The following is a 15715-nucleotide window of genomic DNA, read 5'->3' as shown; positions in this document are numbered from 1 at the left end:
CAGTGTCAGAGAGGTGAGGTGGGGGGTAGGGAGGGAGATGGAGAGAGAAAAGGCGACAGAGAGGTGACAGAATTGGGAGATGAGAATAAATGAGCAAGTACACATGGACAGTGATTAAGAGAGGGTAATGCACCCCTCACACCCCCCCCACCCCCACCCCAAAGCCTTTCCTCCCTCCTTAACAGTGCAGAGATTATTGAATATGCACTTAGAAGAATGAAGGTCGCACAAAAGTTACATGTAGGCACAGTCTATACATAACGGTTATAACAGAAGGCATAGGAACAACCTATTAATTCCGAAATAAGGGCTAGCCTAAGTAGATAGAATAAAGCTATAGGAATGTGAACAAGATTTCCAGCTAGGAATTGGGGTGGGAGAGGACATGACCAAGGTGGAAAAAAGCGACATATTTGTTGGGTGACGTTCCGCACAGAAAAAGTTATTGTTCCGGTGTGCTGTGTGCACGTCCTTGGAAGCAAACCTGATCTTAAACTCTTAGTCACTTGAGGCTGGGCTGTGTGTTGGTGCTCTATCCAGCAAAGTCACACAGTGCAGTGTGTGTTTGTGTGTGAGAGAGAGGAGAGATAGGAGAGAGAGAGGTGTGAGTGTGCATGAATTTCTTCTCTCCAGTGCTCTGTCATCTGAGGAAGAGGAAAAAAAGGGAACGAATGAAAAAAGCACCTCCCTCCTTGTCAGTCTTATTTTTCATAGTGGTGGAAAAAACAGGAAAAATCAACACTAGACTGAAAAGGAACAAAAAATAAAAGTGCAGGAAAAGATATTTAAGGGATGTGTGATGTGTGTGTAGGGAGGGGAGGGGTGGGGGGGTGTTGGGGAAGCTACTCACTGCTCAGAGCCTGCAAGCTCTGTAATGTAAGGCAGTCTAATGTAATGTAATGTGATGAGGACCCTCCTCCTCAGTCCGCCTTCTGTCAGACAGAAAGGCAAGAGCCCTCTTCATTTCCATGCATTTTCATGCGAGCTCCGGCCCGAGGGGGGGTGGCACAGCTGCCGCAATATAAAAAGACTGCCTGGCGAATCAATCAACACAAAACTGGCTCTGTAATTCCTCCGGTTCTCTCTCTCTCTCTCTCACTCTCTCTCTTTCTCTCTCTTTCTCTGTCCGTCCTCTCCTCACTCTCTCACAGTCTCTCTCTGAGTTGGGTGAGTGTTCCATCCTCTCCTCCCCACAATCCTTTCCCTCCTTTCTCTCTCTCTCTCTCTCTCTCTCTCTCTCTGTCTCTCTCTGTCTCTGAGTTTGTCTCGCACACACACACACACACACACACACACACACTCTCTCTCTCTCTCGGTGTCTGTGTCTCTCTCTCCTTTACCCACGATCTCTCCTATCTCTTGGGATCTTGGAACCCCCCTGTTCACTGGTGGTGGGCTCCCCTCACACAGCAGTCACCATTTCCGCCCCAGGCAGACCCACGCTGGCAGCGCAGCCCCTTCCCCGACTCAGCATCGGGAGGAAGACCCTAGTGGCGGCGGCCGTTGGGGTGATGCTGGTCCTGGTGCTGGTCATCCTCATTCCTGTGCTGGTGAGCTCAGTTGGGACAGACGCCGGGCACTACGAGATGTTGGGCACCTGCCGCATGGTGTGCGACCCTTACCTGACCAAGGGCACCACCACCAGCGCCAGCATTCGGGCCGAAGCAGAGGCCCTGAGCGACCACAGCATCGTGCCTCCCCCTTCCACCTTGGTCCAGGGGCCACAGGGGAAGCCAGGCAGGCCTGGGAAGCCTGGACCCCCCGGGCCCCCAGGAGAACCGGGACCCCCAGGTCCCATTGGCCCCCCTGGAGAGAAAGGGGAGCCAGGGAGGACTGGGATACTGGGCCTCGGTGGCAATGGAGCTATCAGCACGGCCACCTACACCACCGTGCCCAGGGTGGCTTTTTACGCCGGGCTTAAGAACCCCCACGAGGGCTATGAGATCCTCAAATTTGACGACGTGGTCACCAACCTGGGCAACAACTATGATGGCACCACGGGCAAGTTCATCTGCAACATCCCTGGCACTTACTTCTTCATCTACCACGTCCTGATGAGGGGGGGCGACGGCACCAGCATGTGGGCAGACCTCTGCAAGAACGGCCAGGTGGGTGGGGAGTTTTACTTTTCTTAAAGTTTACAGATGCCTTGTGAATTTAGGTTTTTGTTTGTGTGTTTGTGCTGGGTTTTATTTTGACCATGTCAGTGAAAACTGCTGCTGTCAAACTTTGAGATGTTTTTCTATTGAAAGTTCTGGATGCATGTGTGGTGGATTTCCACAGATCTGTACCTCGCTTGAAATTCACACTCCAGAAGCTGCGCCAATACATGAGTGCGGAAGGATGCGCTTCAATCTGTTCTCGGTTTCCTCGAGTCCTGCTAATGCGCCCTGAAGTGCCAGTGTCCCGATAAAACCACACAAAAGCAGAAGTCATGCTAATGAAGCCAGAAACAATTGTGGGCGAACTTGATCTATTTGTCCTTAGCGAAATGACACCTATGTTCTTTGTTTCATCAAAAGACTTTGTTTTCGCGTCGTTATACCGATGGTGGTTGGATTCTTGCGGTTGTCAGTGCTGGTGGAACTGCGAAAACGAGCAAATACACTTGTACCTCTGTCTAAATACACTGAAGATTGCTGTGCCGAATGCATCAGTAGCGTGGATTGAAAGTTGTCGTTTGAAAAGCACGCCTAAAACTAAATCTAACTTAAAATATGTTGCTGAAAAATGATAGTGTCCGTCACTTGTAGTGTTTGGTAAACACAATGACCCCCTCGGGGAGTTAAAGATCACATATTCTGCTTCATTTGGCTTCTAAAAAGACACGCAAAACGCAAAAGTGCGGTGACTCATGTCAGCAGACCTGTTGCTGTCGTGCGCGTCCTATTTTATTAACTCCATAAAAATGCCATGGGGAAAATCTCCGACAGAGGAGTCGGTGCAAAGGCTACTTCTGTATGTTTGCCGCTGAAGATCTTGCATTATGTATTAAGATGTCTGTGCTGTGATCAATTACAGCCAAACAGGGAGACAAGGAATTAAATCCTTCGGAAAATGAAACGTGAAACAATCTAATTAAACCAACTTATTTTACCCATATTGCAAATAAATAGCCTAGACTGAATACACTTGGCGTCTTTCCTCAAGATTAAAATATGTGTACGTGTTTTGTAAAGCCTATAGTGTTAATTATAACAATTATAATACAATATGTCTTTATAAATCAAATTCAGCAACAAGAATACATTTTAGTCCAAGTATCATTCGTGCTCATCATAGTAAAATTGCGTGGGTTTATAATACTAATGACTTGCGAATAATAATAATAATAATAATAATAATAATAATAATCATCATCATCATCATCATCATCATCATAATAAAAATAGTTGAACTTCTCTGTCACGAAATGCCCCAGCTATTGCATCTGGAGCAGCCTTTTGGAAAATTTCAACTGACCTTCGGCGATTTTGTCAGGCTTAAGTTTTTTCATTTTTTCAGTGTTGCTTTTGATTCCGTTACCCGTTACTGAGGCGAAAAAAATACAAGGCGACGTAATTTAGAAACGCCTGCCAGTTCACAGATTCAACCATGTGTCTGACAAATATGAACTGAAAATGCTTGGTACTGTGTTTGTCATTTAAATAAATAGACACACTTGACGGAAGCGATAACTGCACGAATGAAGTTTAAATCGTACTAATGCAGCTTCCTAGGGCAAGCGGACAGGCTTTGTGCTTTGCGAAACAACGGAGATTCAATGCATTTCAAAGAGACAAGTTAGTAATCATTGCGATAAGCAATTCATGATTGAGTTGAGGCTAGTTGATTTGTAATATTTCTTCAAACTATTACGCAAGAAGCCCTGTAAAGCGATTCGGGTTGTAGCTAATCCAGTCTGCTATAAATAAATTACTTGATAGTTGGTAATCATTTCCACAGTGCATATTGCACAGTCAGTTCCATTCAGCGCACATGCGCCTTCGTTAAAGGTCGGCGTTCCATGGAAAGCCTGATCTCAAAACGCTTTGCAACTAGGGCGAAGTACAAATGGCGGTAGAATAACAAGCTATGTATAATGCAATACACGAAGCAAGCTTCCAGAGAATCCGCTAATAAAAGTACTTAAGGAAACAGTTAAAACTTCAAGAATTTGCCAGCATCCACCACAATGTATAGGCTAAATATGCAAGGTTAGTCTATACAGTGCAGAAATATATAAGATTTAATATTAGCAAGGAAGAGGAAGTTAGGTAAACGTAATGTGATTGTGATAATAATTTTAAATAATCATCATCATCATAGAAAATCACAAGTTATTGTTTGTAAAGTGGACGCAATCTAGGGTGAAATAATGGGAGATATATAGCTGCGGTAAGATTAAAATGGTACCTTGTGATGATATTGCAGGTACAGATAAATTATGCCTGAAGTATTTCCGATATCTGAAACAAACGCAGCCTAGATGGGTGTGACGTGGCCGCCAATAAACCAACGCAAAATACATTCTTACAGCGAAACACCAGCTTCAAATTAAACCGTTTTTTTTTTTTTTTTTTGGTAGTAGAGTTTAACGTGAAAGTGTGACACAAGAGATGCATAACGTCAAACAAGAGCTCATTCTTCTACCGTCACGCATCAATGACACACAAACCAGTATTTTGTGTGTTACATTCAGGCTGTAGAGAAATACATGTAGTTTGTGTATCGGCGTTGCTTTAACAGAGCAGTGCGGATGTCAGCACAATATTCAGTCCAGGCCTCACGTCTCTTTCCTTTAGCAATTGTCAATTCATTTCCACAATAACACCAGTGTAATGCAGTCTCTTTTATCGTGGTATGGTCTTAAATTATGAGTTGTTAATTATACACGTAAATAAGTGTAATATGAAGGTTTTTTAAAACTTAGTCGCTTTTCGCAGCTGCAAATTATTTTACCTAACAATAATTAAAAAAAAAACGTCATTATTTTCAGTGTCCCCAACTAAGTTCAAAACTTTGTATTTTTCTTTTTTATTCCATAGCAGCAGCAGCAACAAAACCAAAAATAAAAGTTTTAAATGTACAGAGACATTAGGGTCCTTGAGGTTACAACCTGCAACATATGTATTGGTCTTAATATATGAAAATACAGTTTTCTTGAACTAAAGGGACTCGCCTGTTACACGCCGTGTCTTCCTTTTCTCCTTCAGAAATCCGCTTTTTAGTCACTTTTGTTGACGTGGTAAAGATGCATTGGATGCTCGAGTTTGAGACGCTTGTTTTCGCATCAGCACGTCCTCATTATTCTGATAATGAATGTATTTTAATGACAGTAAAACTGGGATCTCACTACAGAAGAGACTCTACATTCGCTACACCTACCAATCAAGAACATAAATGCAACAAACAATAGTGTTGTTTTTTCGAGAAATATTGTCTTAACAGAGATATGTGTAGCAAACTACTATTATTAGTTATATTCATCACAAACATTTTAACACAAAAAGTGAGCTTTTAATATGTTATGTATGTTTGAATGTTTTTATTACAGACGCCCTTGCTCAGGGCGACATGTCACACAATATGCACATTTCAGGAAACATTGTAGCTATACAGTATAAGCAAGACAATGCAATACACAGCTTTAGGCCTAATCATAGAATATGTAAGTAAAAAGTGCAGTGCATTCAACATATTTTAGTGTGGTTTAGGCAATATTCATCATCATAATCATAATAATAATCACCATCACCAATAATGTCACCATCAACTGCATCAATCATTGTGTAATGTACCTATTTAACGTGACTTAATAAACCCATGTAATTAGTGGGATAGAACAGCAATTCATATGCAGATCATTCCTTTCTCTGTTTATTATAAAAGTTGGTAGACAACTTCATAATACTATAGGCCTTTTATAATGGTACCCCGTTTCATGATTTTGGAGAGAAAGAAGTCAGAAATTTCAGCAGTCTGATACTGGACAAAACATGGGAATTCCTGAGTGTAGGATTTTGTGTCATAACCAAGTCGGTCAATCATCCTGAATTTGTTTGTAACATATATACAATTGACAGACTAACTATGAAGAGTGTTGAGCCTTTGTCTTGGGAAGATTCAATTATTTGGATAAAAAAACAAGAAAAGAAAAATTACCAAGTCGGTAAGGTTGCCAGAGCAACAAGGCTGTCAAGAAGCAGACAGTATTTGTATTGGTTAAATACAATGACACTTAAGTCTGCTTTTACTCCAAAAGCGCGTCCTTCCTTTCATTTCTTTGCTGCTGCAGTATCAAGTATTTAAGTCGGTGTTACACAGCCATTGAGAATTACCACCACCAACAACAATCCAATAATGACAGCAGAAGTAATACTAATAACAATAATAATAAAAATCACTTGTTTCAGTTTTCAAAAGAAAGGTTAATGGCAGGAACTGCTGTATTGTGTCTGGTTTTGTTAAATTTAGAACAGGAATTTGGATGGGGCTTTAAAACGGCTTTAAAACATACAGCGCTCCCAGATTTGTAATCATGAAAATCCTGGAGCACATCTCCCGTCATGCCCAGGTACTGAGTGGGAAAGGTGAAATTAAAAAAATTAACTTTGGCTCTGGTCTCTTGTGATAATGTAACTTATGTAACCTAACATTGTTTTTAACTGTATTCTTGTGTGCATACAGCACTGCGTGAAAAGATTCATACAAGAACTAACGTTGCCGTGATGGTGTTGCCCCAATACCACCGTGTAATGTATTCAGGTTTTGTACACCCAGCCTTCAAAAACAAAAATATAAACTGCATAATTATTTGTGTGTGTATACATATACACATAACATATATATATATATATATATATATATATATACACACACACATAATCTGAATATCTCGGAATAAGTCTGGTGGGTTCTTTGAATAACATTTATGCAAGTTATAAAAACTGTTGACATAATATAGATGAAGATGAACATATGTTACCATAAAATGCCGTATGTTCATGCTTCATTCAGTTCCTGAGGGAGAAAGCAGAGACAGTTGTATGAGGTGCATGCAACAATCCCTTGCAGGAGTCTCATAAGTGGAAGGAGAAACACAAATGTGATGTTTACTAAGCTGCTAATTTCATTTTGCAATTAAAAAAAAAAAAAGAATTGAATGAATAGTGGATAGTGAAGTGGATAATGAATGCATCTGAAAAACAAGTTGCTGGAAAAATAGCATAAGGTTAAAGTCACCTTTTGGGTTATTGTGGTATAGTATTGTGATTCAGAGACCATGTGTTAGAGAATGAGACAGGTTTTGTGAGAAAATGCAGAGCTATTGAGGCTTAAAGCCTCTTATTGGGTTGTAAAAATATATATATATATATATATATATATATATATATATATATATATATATATACACACTCACCTAAAGGATTATTAGGAACACCATACTAATACTGTGTTTGACCCCCTTTCGCCTTCAGAACTGCCTTAATTCTACGTGGCATTGATTCAACAAGGTGCTGAAAGCATTCTTTAGAAATGTTGGCCCATATTGATAGGATAGCATCTTGCAGTTGATGGAGATTTGTGGGATGCACATCCAGGGCACGAAGCTCCCGTTCCACCACATCCCAAAGATGCTCTATTGGGTTGAGATCTGGTGACTGTGGGGGCCAGTTTAGTACAGTGAACTCATTGTCATGTTCAAGAAACCAATTTGAAATGATTCGACCTTTGTGACATGGTGCATTATCCTGCTGGAAGTAGCCATCAGAGGATGGGTACATGGTGGTCATAAAGGGATGGACATGGTCAGAAACAATGCTCAGGTAGGCCGTGGCATTTAAACGATGCCCAATTGGCACTAAGGGGCCTAAAGTGTGCCAAGAAAACATCCCCCACACCATTACACCACCACCACCAGCCTGCACAGTGGTAACAAGGCATGATGGATCCATGTTCTCATTCTGTTTACGCCAAATTCTGACTCTACCATCTGAATGTCTCAACAGAAATCGAGACTCATCAGACCAGGCAACACTTTTCCAGTCTTCAACTGTCCAATTTTGGTGAGCTTGTGCAAATTGTAGCCTCTTTTTCCTATTTGTAGTGGAGATGAGTGGTACCTGGTGGGGTCTTCTGCTGTTGTAGCCCATCCGCCTCAAGGTTGTACGTGTTGTGGCTTCACAAATGCTTTGCTGCATACCTCGGTTGTAACGAGTGGTTATTTCAGTCAAAGTTGCTCTTCTATCAGCTTGAATCAGTCGGCCCATTCTCCTCTGACCTCCAGCATCAACAAGGCATTTTCGCCCACAGGACTGCCGCAGACTGGATGTTTTTCCCTTTTCACACCATTCTTTGTAAACCCTAGAAATGGTTGTGCGTGAAAATCCCAGTAACTGAGCAGATTGTGAAATACTCAGACCGGCCTGTCTGGCACCAACAACCATGCCACGCTCAAAATTGCTTAAATCACCTTTCTTTCCCATTCAGACATTCAGTTTGGAGTTCAGGAGATTGTCTTGACCAGGACCACACCCCTAAATGCATTGAAGCAACTGCCATGTGATTGGTTGGTTAGATAATTGCATTAATGAGAAATTGAACAGGTGTTCCTAATAATCCTTTAGGTGAGTGTATATATATATATATATATATATATATATACATTTATGTAAACATTAGTCTGTGTAATCCTCCTTTTGTCTAGCGTAGTTGTCATTACTGGCTGGAATAGCATCATGGAGAGCAAAACAGACTGGACTAGCAGACTATCCTAAGGAATAGGATAGTGACCTGTTGAGGGGGATTGTGGCCTAAAAATATTAATTTGACTTTATTTGAGAAGGGGGTTGTCTACAGTTACACCTTATTGTCCACAATCTTAGGTAGTCATCAGCATGTAGCTGGAAAGTTTGTGACAATTAAATATGAATTAATTAATTTGTATTATAACAGATTTTTTTCCTGGACTGAAAAAAAAAATACGGAAACCAGAACGAAATCAAGCAAAAGATATTGATTGTTGAAATATGTGATTGACTTGTGGTTTGTTAAAGCATCCAGCATAATGTACAGTGGTTAAACAAAGTGTCAGCACAGCTACACTGACGTTTATAGACTGGGAGCACTGAGTGTTGATGGGAAGGAAACCAGTTAAGATGATTGATGTAATGATTGATGCCTTTATTGAACTGTATATTGCACTTATGTTGTAAGTCGCCCTAGATAAGAGCGTCTGCCAAGAAATAAAAATAATAAAATAAAATAATAAGAGAGACAGATCCGGGTTGAGTGTCAGTCACAGATAGTGTTGTAGTTGTGCATACATCATGCACTTACATGACATGTACACATGTGTTTGGTAGGCATTGGAACCCCCTCCCAGCATGAGGGGGTTACCCAATCCCGCACCCTCCCCACAGCCCCATGGAGTTCAGCCTCAACTGATCCACATAGTGCAGCCTCTTCTTTTGAACCACTCCTGCTCTGGTCACAGACCTGGTGAGCTTAACTGACACAGGAGCTCATCAATAATATATGAAAGGGCTGCATTTGATCCTGAACCTCTGTTTAGTGAACAGATTATGATCAATCCAAGCACATGCTGAGAAACATAGTGCTCGGATGCTTCATGAATGTGCCTTTGTCTCCGGATTCTAGTTTCTTCGCTAGAGGTGGGAACTCCAAGTGCATAAACCAGGATGGGACATTTACAGACTCGATGGAGTTCATTTAGACGGGACAAAAACCATAATCAAAAAGCAATGCCTTAAAAGACAAAATGGCAAAACCAGTAACTGAACATATATGAATATATAAAAAAATCTGAATTTTCACAAGCTTTGCCCCCTACACACGCCATATACCTTTTTAAGACCTTTTGAAGTTATTCCAGACCAAGCTTAGGCTTGAAAAGGTGTGTATTACACTCCAGCCATGCTTGCCTTGTATCCTGCAGGTGGGACGGGTGGGGATGGGCACCTTCCTGCATGGAAATGAAGCCATGAAACCTGTAAGATACTGTCCCCTTGACAGCTGGATCTTTGCCCTTCTTAATAAGCTGCCGCCTGCATTTCCTCTCCTCAGCAGCCAGTCCAATTCTCAGGGTTGTCCGTTACACCCAAAGAGATGAACAGTGATGCCAAGATTAGACTTACATTTGGATCGTTCTTCCTGCATGAGTCTTTGTCTTTTATTAGTTCAATCCCAACTATATAACACATAAAGTATTTTGTGATAATTGCATGTTTTTCTTAATTAAACATGATTTTATCCCTCATGTTTAATAATAATAACAGCTTAAAGCTAATTTGAAATCGAGTTCACATTAAATAAAAAACTTCTGCCCACCTGCCAAACTCAATTTACAAACTCAGTACAGTACACGAATGTGGCATGGTGTGTGCCAGAGGCTTCCTGCTTCTGCAAAATGAAATCTCAGCATTAACTTATGGGTTTGTAATTTGAGTGGGTCAAGTGTTTGATATATATATGACCCATCATATATTTAATGGGCATGATTATGTTAAAGGTCATCAGTATTTTAGCCTATATACATAATCTTTTACATTACGGCATCATTAAACCTTATTATTTCCCGCTCTTCTTTTCTGTGGCTTACCAGCACACCAACAATGTACACAGCCCCTATCGTTTACAGTCTTTGCTTTTTGAATGTGGCACCTCTGGGAAAATGCCAGCATCAGAAAATCATCTCCCCCCGCAAAACAAAACCAAACAAAAAAAGCCTCTTTAGAACTTAATTAAAAAGCTTGAACGTGATCCAGAATATGTTTGGACCCTTTCTTGTTTTCTTTGCTTTCCTTTAAAAAAATAAAATAAATAAAATATTATTAATCTGAAAAGTCTTTTCAAGCTTAATTAAAACCAACGACTTGAGCTGCGATGTCCCCAGGGAATTGCGAGTGAATAATCACAGTATCTCTGTGTTCAATAAGCAGTGGCGCTGTTCTTAATCGTGGGGAAGAAGTGTCTCTTCCTTGATAATTATTGCTCCCCTGCTTCTAACTTGCTCTCGCTCGCTTTCTCGCTTTCTCTCACTCTCTTTCTCTCTCCCCTAATTCTTTTCTTGCATTTGACCTTAAACTTGTTGTTTTAGTTGTTTTTTCTGCAGTCAATTAATTGAAGTAATCAGGTACACACCACAACATCCTAAAGTTAAAATAAAAACATTACCACTGGTTCACCTAGCAGCTTTGTTCTGTTAGGCAGTGTGAAAAGATCTACAGTCTGTAAAGCATTACGTGTGAGTGCTCTGCTGGAGCTATATATGTTTGTGTGTGTGTGTTTATAGCAGTTGATCTGAAAGCTTTAGAAAGCCACATCACAAGTGCAACAGAATAACTAAAGCACCCCTCCCCATCCTCCCCACTGTGATATTGTTGTGAGTTTGAAGGAACAAGGGTTTATTCCAAATTTAAAAACAGTTAGTTAGTCAGTTAGTACCAATTACAGTGAGGGAAAAAAGTATTTGATCCCCTGCTGATTTTGTATGTTTGCCCACTGACAAAGAAATGATCAGTCTATAATTTTAATGGTAGGTGTATTTTAACAGTGAGAGACGGAATAACAAAAAAACAATCCAGAAAAACGCATTTCAAAAAAGTTATAAATTGATTTGCATGTTAATGAGGGAAATATGTATTTGACCCCTTTGACTTAGTACTTGGTGGCAAAACCCTTGTTGGCAATCACAGAGGTCAGACGTTTCTTGTAGTTGGCCACCAGATTAGCACACATCTCAGGGATTTTGTCCCACTCCTCTTTGCAGATCCTCTCCAAGTCATTAAGGTTTCGAGGCTGACGTTTGGCAACTCGAACCTTCAGCTCCCTCCACAGATTTTCTATGGGATTAAGGTCTGGAGACTGGCTAGGCTGGCTCTTGGGTTTTGACTGATGGCTTTGGTTAGGCTCACGAAGGTGAACCCTGGAAACTAACTTACTGGGACCATTTGCACCACGTAACAGGGATGGACATAGGAATGAACTTACAGAGTAGTAGGGTTTCAATTTGGGATTCCTAGGAGAGGAAGTGATGTGAGCTGTCAGGGACCTTTTTCAGATTCCAGAAGCCGCTGACGTTTTAACATGCCAATTAACGTGGGCTTGATGGTGTAATGTCATGCGCGTAAAAGGTGGCACTCTGGTTCACGGTAGCAATCTAATGAATGAGAACTTTTTATTTATTTATTTTTGGAGTGTGTGCGCCCTAGTCCACTGTCTAATTGGGTGTCTAATTTGACAGTCCCGTGGAAGGGAACATTATCAAGAGCTATAATTTTATGTGAAGGGAATATTAAGACCCTGACTGAGAGGCCTCTGATTGCCAACTGCAGCGGAGGATACCGATGTGCAGAGGAATTCCGATCGCTGTCAATTAAGACAGATCACTGTTATTTCAACCTCAGCCCCTGCCTTGTAAGTGCACTCGAGGTCTCCACCCAGCCCACACTCACTTGGCTCGCTAGTTGGTAGGCTGTGGACTCTCTCTGACACGCTCTATTGTATGAGGACCAAAGGGCCACAATTATATTCTGAAATGCATATCATTTGTGGGACGCCGACCCCATTATGGTGCCTAAAGGACAGGGCTTTAGTTAAGTATTTGGGCTAGCAGGTACTAGCAGGTACTCTCAGAGAGCACTTTAAATCCAGAGGCTGCTGCGATGACAGATGATTCTGCACATCCAAAAATAAAGTGATAAATAAAGGAAGCAAGCTTATGTAGATGTGATGAGCCAGTTACGAGACCCAAACAGAAAGAAAGAAAAAAATGACCTTTGTCTGAAAAGCCACGAAATTGCTAATTGATCCGTGGTTCTGGAACATCAACAGAGAGCTAAATATGAAAATTTTGAGCTACCACTGCCTAAGAGATGCAGCTTTATGTCAGCTCACCAACGCACCCAGCCTTGTCATGGCAACTAGTCCTGCTTTGCACCGTTCGACCAACCCTGGCAGTGATCTAGTACAGATACTATTTCTAATCCTTTCCAATGTCTTCTTGGGCTTTTTTGTTGTTGTTGTTGTTGATTGGTGCTTTAATTGCTGCTTTGCCAAGAAATCCATTCTAAAAATCTCCTGAAATGATTTCTCTATACCGACTTGTGGGGAAATTATATGGGTGGGGGACATCAGTCCATGTTACACCTCATTGCTGTGGCCCTGTGAACCATGCTTTCCCTGCAAACTTCCTGTGAAGTTTTATGTGGTCTGCTCAGTAGCTTTTGTAGCTAGCTAGGTTAATGAGCCCGGCAAATTACAATCTAGTAGGAGACAGTACTTACACACACTCAGCACATCCAGCTGACAAGAGAAGAAATTGGGGGGAAATGCAGGAGATCCAGATTTCTCTTGCAACTTGTGAGACACATGGATAAATTAGAAACGCAGCAGCTGCAAGGGTAAGGGTAGCCTATTCGTGCTGATGGACATGGTTGGCTTCTTTTCTTTTGCTGTTGGCAATTGGGTTGTGACCTCAGTGAATCACAAAGGAAAGTGTTGGTGATGGAGTTTAGCGAGCAGTCAGGTGTGAAACTCTTCTCTCAGGGGGTTTATATTCCACAATAAACAGTCAACGCAAGAAAGGTGCTGCTTGGATTTCTACCGTCCTGTCATTTCTGGGTTTTGTTTAGTCTCGTTTGCAGGGGATGTTGTGCTGTTACAGTCTAGCCAAGGCAAAGTTGCTTTCCTTCAAACTGAACTCGATTTCAGTAGGTTGCGAAATATTTCAGTGTTGCAAAGGTTTTGCTTCCTGAAGGGCTACCAGCCCTGTGCAACTCTAATATGCTTCCCCACTGCACTTTCCTAGCAGTTAGCTATTAAAGAAAACTGTTCAATAGTAAATGTTTGTTAATAAGCATGGAAAAAATATGGTCCAAACTGGAGAGGCAATCACACACAATACAATACAAGCATGTAAAACAAGCAGGAAAAAAGTTTTATTGGTTTCTTGTACCACAGTACTTTTTGTGTTTTGCACTCTACGTGACTGCCAAAGATCGTTAAATGTCTAAGCGCCAACTGAACGCACTTGTATAGCAGCATCTCATGGTAGTCAGACTACATCAGCACATCACAATACACAGATGGACCATGGTAGCATCTTGGAGTGGAATGACTAAATCTAGTATAAGGAGATTAACATAGATCATGGATGATTCAGGCACGAATACAATGCAGATCATTTTTGGCTGTCCCATTACATATTGATAGTGGCGTGACAGCGTACTCCAGTTTAAGAAAAACATGTAGAAATTCCTACAGTATTCCTTAAGGGACTGGAGAAACGGCACAGCAAATGTGCAGAAAGGGAGTCCTTAACTAGTAACACAGCATTTTTACACACAGTCCAGTACAGGTTCTCTTAAGATAACTTGTCTTGTCAGCTGTGTTTAAATGACAGGTAAGGTAATGACAGATCTGAAGTTGTATGCTTTTGAAAATAAGGTTCCTTAGCAGAATGAATGACCAATCTGGCTTTTAAACTGTATCATCCACATATCGAAACCATATTTCCCAGCCAATCATAGTATACAATTATGGACTGTGGCCCTGTAGCTCTACCAAGTAGATTCTGAAGTGTTATCAGGCAGTGGTTTATGTTTTTGCAAAGTGGTGGGGGTGCAGAACCAACCAAACTACATCATAAGTGTAAATTCCTTATGTTCTTATGTATCTAGATCTAGAATTGGTAGTTGGCTAGTTGTATCCTTTCTTACCTTTAAGAAGTTCTTAAAGTTGGCACCATGCAACGGCAACATAATCCACACATAGAGCAAACCAGAATGAAGTTGAACTGGCACATTATTAGAAAACAGTCTCCGGTCTCATGCGGGATGTCTGTGTTCTTCAATTAAAGACTCACTGGGGAAGACTCACCACTAACGTGATAAATAATGGAGCCTTCTCTGTATGCATGAGACTGATTTCTGTTCAAACACAATTAAGTTGCTCTCCTCTTCCATTTCACTGTTGATCTCTAAACTAGTTAAAAGCTGAAGGTTAATTCACTCTTTTGACTCAAACAGCTGGGAGACTTTCCTTTCCTTAATTGAGCCCTCACTCTGTACTGTAATTGCTGCTTTTTTTACTTTTTATATTTTCGTTTCTTTTATTACATTTTTAAACACATCAACAGTTAAAAGATGGATGTTGTTGACTTCACAAGTGCCCCATGGAGGTAAAGGAATTAAAAAGGAATTGAAAAGAGTGCTGGTGTTTGGGGCATGGGGTGTGGGATATAAGGGCAGGGCCAGTTCTGAGGAGTAAAACAAACAACAAAATAGAATCTAAGCGGTCATAACGAATAATGACTGCAGGCCTGTTAATGAAGGTGTTTCATCATTGGCGATGATTAATTTCTTTGCGTTGTGACAATGGTAAGCTCCCTCCCTGCTGCATTGATTGAACACCAACGAGAGGATGATAGGAAATCGACCTGTTTTACAGTTTTCCCCACTTTGCTGCTAAACAGTGATAACCATTAGGCAAAAGTGCCAGTAAGAGCGGACAATACTCTTGGGCTAATGATACCAGGAGCGTTGGGGGAAATATGATATAGAAATTCATTTTAAAAGCGAAGCAAGTATCTCTTATAAAGTTTGCTTCTTTATTATTATTACTATTATTTGCTAAACATATAACAATGCCTCACAACACAGTTATCACCTGCAGGGAGAAAGGTTTGCTAGACATGCTTAGTGGAGATGAC

The 15715-nt window shown here is 41.0% G+C and overlaps 1 protein-coding gene across 1 annotated transcript in view; it reads left to right on the top strand.

The window, feature by feature from the left end:
- The first annotated feature begins 1428 nt into the window (after positions 1 to 1428).
- c1ql1l2 (complement component 1, q subcomponent-like 1-like 2) overlaps positions 1429 to 15715 on the top strand; it is a 34247-nt gene continuing 19960 nt past the window's right edge. The window contains exon 1 of the mRNA XM_066698492.1: positions 1429 to 2108. Within this exon, the coding sequence (XP_066554589.1) occupies positions 1512 to 2108 (597 nt within the window). The 5' untranslated portion in view covers positions 1429 to 1511. The remainder of the gene's footprint in view (positions 2109 to 15715) is intronic.

Source organism: Amia ocellicauda, chromosome 3, assembly GCF_036373705.1.
Source record: "Amia ocellicauda isolate fAmiCal2 chromosome 3, fAmiCal2.hap1, whole genome shotgun sequence".
Taxonomy (NCBI): domain Eukaryota; kingdom Metazoa; phylum Chordata; class Actinopteri; order Amiiformes; family Amiidae; genus Amia; species Amia ocellicauda.
The sequence above is the reverse complement of the archived record's forward strand: the minus strand, read 5'-3'. Positions and strand labels throughout refer to the sequence as shown.